Genomic DNA, 4984 nt, shown 5'->3' on the forward strand with positions numbered 1-4984 from the left:
CAAAATGGAATGATTTCATGGATGAAATCATGAAGAATCACTAGATAAGGAGATGTAACAACAATTCAAGTGAAAGAATTCTTACATTTTTGGAAGATCAAAGTGAAGATCTTATGATACTTGAGAGAGAATTTTGGGTGTTCTTGGCTAGAAATGGAAGAAATGAATGAAAGATAGTGTAAACTCATGCATATAGCATGAGTTCACGGCCCTAACATGAGTTTACGGCCCAACCATGTGTTGGCCGTAAACTCCTCTTAATGGATCAAGAGTTTGATTAAGGCACAACGGACTCAAGTTGATACTTCCTATTACCCGATTCTTGAATACACTAAGCTTAGAACACCCAAACAGACTCTAAACAATGCTAAAAGATAGCAGAAACAAGTTTGTCTTTGATTGAATTGACTGAAAATACAAGATACAAATTTTGGGTTGTCACACTAGGTTCTACATTTCACAATGCATTTCAAACTAATATTCAAGGACCCAAAAAGCCTTGGTGACCTAAATTCTTTTGAATGATCGTAGGTACTGTGTGACGAGCAATACGATAAGCATTGATATATCGATAGTGGTTGCTCTTGTCACATGACAGGTCGCAAGGAGAATCTGCAAGACTATCGAGTTTTGGATAATGATGGAGTGATGAAGTTTGGAAACAATAAAAAATGCAAAGTGAAAGGTTATGGAAAGGTAAAGAACGGGAATTTACTGTAAACAGAGTGGCATATGTCAAAGGCTTACAACACAACTTGATAAGTGTTTTGCAACTTGTTGTGGGCGCTGGCAATCAAGTAGTCTTCGATGAAGAAGGTAGTGTCATCTCTAACAAATAAATGAAGGAAGTTTTCTCAAGTAGAAAACGAAAGGTGACATGTTGTCACTCGACATGAAGCCCATTGTTGGTGTTCCCTCTGTCTGCTTACTTTCGAAAGCCTCATCAGATCTTAGATGGTTGTAGCATTCTCAACTCTCCCATCTAAATTTTAAGAATCTTAACAAGCTGGTTGTACATGATCTTGTTCGTGGCTTAATTGTATTAAAATTTGATAACGATTCGTTATGTGCAGCTTGTAAACAGGGAAATAAACATCGTCAAGGTCATCCCATAGTTATCGACTCAAAGATCATCGAACCTATAAAACGTATTCACATTGACCTTTGTGGACCTTCAACTATTGAGACTGTCAAATAGAAGAAGTACATATTGGTCATTGTTGTTGACTTTTCAAGGTTTACTTGGGTTTTCTTTCTTCGTCAGAAGTCTAAAAATGCTCAAGTGATGATAGATTTCATCGAGAACATCGAATTAAGTCTAAGGAAGAAAGTTAGAAGAATCAGAAATCAGGAATCAAACTCTTGATTCATTCTTGGCTGAATTAGGAATTTCGCATAACTTTTCATCTCCTTACATACCACAACAAAATGGTGTTGTCGAACGGAGGAATATATCTCTATGAGAAGCCGCAAGAACAATATTGACATATGCGAATTTGCCTCAATATCTCTGGGCAGAAGCAGTTTCGACAGCGTGTTTCACTCAAAATCGCTCATTCATTCATCGAAGTTTTAACATCACCCCTTATGAAATCATCAACATTCAAAAAGCTAGTGTTCAATTTTTTCATGTTTTTGGATGCAAATGTTTTATCATGAATCTGAAAGATAATCTTCCTAAATTTCAGTCAAAAGCTGATGACAGAATTTTCTTGGGATACTCACACAACTCTGTAGCATATTGGTTGTTGAATAAGCGAACAAGAAAGATTCAGGAAACGTTCAATATTCCTTTCAATGACCATTATGTCAAACGTTTCGAACAGACTTTCGCACAAAAGCCAATTCTATCTGAAACGAATGACGAGTCAGTAATTGTGAATTTTTTTGATATTGACTATGATTTGATTTTTGGTATTTCAGACAGAGCTATAGATGTTGAAACAAATGTTGATGACAATCGTATTCCTAAAGCATCAAAGCATTCAGATGATTCAACGGTTAGTTGGGAAGAATATGATTATCATTCAACCTCAACTTCACAAGTGCATGTTGAACGCATAGTGTCGGGGGAGCACTTGAGTTCGATATCATGTTATAATATTAATGATTCAACTGTTGAGGGGGAGCATGATCGAAATACACATCAGTTCGAGGGGGAGCTTCTCAATCCACATCCATTAGTCGAGGGGGAGCTAACGGAAAATTTTCATGATGTTTATGATAATGTGTCGAATAAAGGTCAAGATTCTGAAACGAATGAGATATTCGAATATGCACCTTTGGATTTTGATCCTACAAATCCACTGATGGATAAGCGGACACGAAGCCATCTAAAAGAACAGGTTCTTGGGGATCCGCATACTGGATTTATGACACGTGCACAAATTCGAGTAAAAAACGAGATTCCGAATGTTCACCGGGAATATTGTATGTTCAATGTTTTTATTTCGAAACTTGAACCCAAAACAGTAAAGGTTGCTTTAGAACACTCTGATTGGGTTGTTGCACTACAATCTGAACTGCCTGAATTCGAACGTAACAAAGTTTGGAGGTTAATTCCTAAACTACACAAAGTTTCGTTAATTGGCTTAAAATGAATCTTTAAAAATAAGACTGAAAAAGAAGGTAATGTTATTCACAATAAGGCAAGATTATTTGTTAAAGGTCATTCTCAAGAAGAAGGAATAAATTATGAGGAAACCTTTGGCCCTTTCGCAAGACTCGACGCTGTTCGCATCGTTCTTGCTTATGCAGCACATAAAGACTTTGATGTGTATCAAATCGATGTAAAATGTGTCTTCATGAATAGAGATTTAGAGGAGACAGTCTATGTTGAACAACCACCAGGTTTCTTCAATGATAAGTATCCTGACTATTGTTATGTTCTCGATGAGGCAGTTTATGGGTTGAAACAAGCACCTCGTGCCTGGTATGCAACCTTAACCAATTTTTTGAAACTTGCTAAATTTAAACAAGGATCAGCTGATCCCACATTATTTCGAAAGAAAGTTGGGAATCGCCTGATGCTTTTTCCAATTTACGTCGATGATATAATTTTTGGTTCAACTGGCCCTCTATTGTCAAAGGAATTTCAAGATTTAATGAAAAGTAAGTTTGAAATGAGCATGATGGGCAAAATAAATAATTTTATGGGTTTGCATATTTGTCAAAGCAGGGAAGGCATATTCATAAATCAAGAAAAATATACACACAACCTACTGGAAAGATTTGGTATGACGAACAACACAAAACTGAAAGTACCAATGGCAGTTGCAACATGCTTGAATCCTTCGTTGGACAAGCAAGCTTTGCACCTTACTACATATCGAAGCACGATAGGTTCGCTTTTATACTTAACTGCGAGTAGACCTGATATCACGTTCGATGTATGTAACTGTGCCATGTATCAATCGAACCCAAGAGATCCCCATCTTACTGTTGTAAAGAACATCTTTCTCTATCTTAAGGGAACAGTGTCGTTGGGACTATGGTATCCTTCACATACAATATTTTTCGTTCAAGCCTTTTCAGACGCAAAACTTGGTTGATGTCAACTGGATCGCAAAATCACAACAGGTGGATGTCAGTTGCTAGATGGGAATCTTGTAAGCTGGCAAGCGAAGAAACAAACATGTGTTTCGATTTCCACAGTAGAAGCAGAGTATCTTGCTGCTGCAGCTTGCACTTCTCAAGTCATGTGGATTTAAAGCCAACTTCGTGATTATGAAATCAATATGAAGAAGATGCCTTTATATTGTGATTCACAAAGTCCCATTCGCATCTGCCATAATCTAGTCCAACATTCAAAGACAAAACACATAGCACTTCGCTATCATTTTATCAAGGATCATGTCGAAGATGGTAATATAGCGGTTCATTTTGTCAAAAACGACGGAGCAATTTGCAGACATATTCACAAAACCTTTAGATGGGAAATCATTTTTAAGGATTTTGAATGAATTAGGAATGATTGATGCAAGCTCTAATCCTGGTTCATCATGAATAAATAGATGTCAAAGGACTGTTGAAGTGTTCAGAGCTTACTGTTCACCATTCAACGTTCGACTACCTTTGTTTTCGACATTCCTCTGAATGGTTCAGATCACACTTTGCTTTCTGGGGAGAAAACCTATTTGATGTACATCTTCCTTCCCCATTTAATTCATAAGGCTTCGCTGTTTCAACTTAATTTCGCAATTTTGACATATTTTGCCCAAAAATCAATTTTTTAAATCTTAAAATTTCACTTTCAACCTAAAGTTTTTAACTTTTAATTTTTGACTTCCTAAATTGACTTTTGACCTTAAAAAAATTGACTTTGACTTTAAAAGTTTGACCTTTGACTTTAAACTTTGACTTTCTCGTTTAACCTTCAAATTTTCAAATTTAGCTTTTCGGTTTGACTTTTAAGTTTGACTTTTTAAGCTTGACTTTTAAGGTTGAATTTTTAGTTTTTAGTCAAAGGGCAATTTAAAAAAAAATGGAACCAAAAATCTTTCCGGTAAAAGAAATTTCATGCTCAAAATTTTGTGAAACCACTGTTAAATTTTTGCGTGATCAAATCGAGTTGATAAAGAGAGAGAACGAGGACCTAAAATATGAGAAGTATATTCTTAAGAAAGACCAGAGATCATTAAAAGAGAAATTAGAGGCCAAGACTAGGGATTTTAGGAAGTTGCAGGAAGATTACAGCAACAAGTGTGAAAATTACAATTACATTAAGAAACAACTTGCTGCTGTAACTGAAGAACTTGACACTTTGAAAATTAAGTGTGGAAAAACAGATGTTAGTTTCAAAAATTATACTGTGTCAAGTAAGACAATCGAGTCCTTAGTTGAAAAACAATTGAGTTTTAAAGATAATCAAACCAAGGGTCTAGGGTATCACAGTGTTCCACCGTCTTTCAATAACAACTATAACCCACCCCTTGAAACTACTGAGGTAGAGACACCTGCTCAGTATGGCCAAACCCCTATCCCA

The 4984-nt window shown here is 36.1% G+C and overlaps 1 protein-coding gene across 1 annotated transcript; it reads left to right on the forward strand.

Moving 5' to 3' along the window:
- The first annotated feature begins 1655 nt into the window (after positions 1 to 1655).
- Positions 1656 to 3710, forward strand: LOC145122080 (uncharacterized). The gene is made up of 4 exons (XM_079057748.1): positions 1656 to 2546; positions 2616 to 2932; positions 3179 to 3342; positions 3580 to 3710. Exons 1-4 carry the CDS (start codon positions 1656 to 1658, stop codon positions 3708 to 3710), a joined length of 1503 nt encoding a protein of 500 aa, XP_078913874.1.
- The last annotated feature ends 1274 nt before the right edge of the window (positions 3711 to 4984 follow it).

This window comes from Lactuca virosa, chromosome 6 (genome assembly GCF_052849685.1).
Source record: "Lactuca virosa cultivar CGN04683 chromosome 6, Lactuca_virosa_CGN04683_v6, whole genome shotgun sequence".
NCBI lineage: Eukaryota > Viridiplantae > Streptophyta > Magnoliopsida > Asterales > Asteraceae > Lactuca > Lactuca virosa.

Coding starts and splice junctions, on each gene's coding strand:
- LOC145122080 (XM_079057748.1), top strand. CDS start 1,656: ATGAATCTGAAAGATAATCTTCCTAAATTTCAGTCAAAAGCTGATGAC. Junction 2,547..2,615: donor CTGAATTCGAACGTAACAAA/GTTTGGAGGTTA, acceptor TTTAAAAATAAG/ACTGAAAAAGAAGGTAATGT. Junction 2,933..3,178: donor AAACAAGCACCTCGTGCCTG/GTATGCAACCTT, acceptor TTGTCAAAGCAG/GGAAGGCATATTCATAAATC.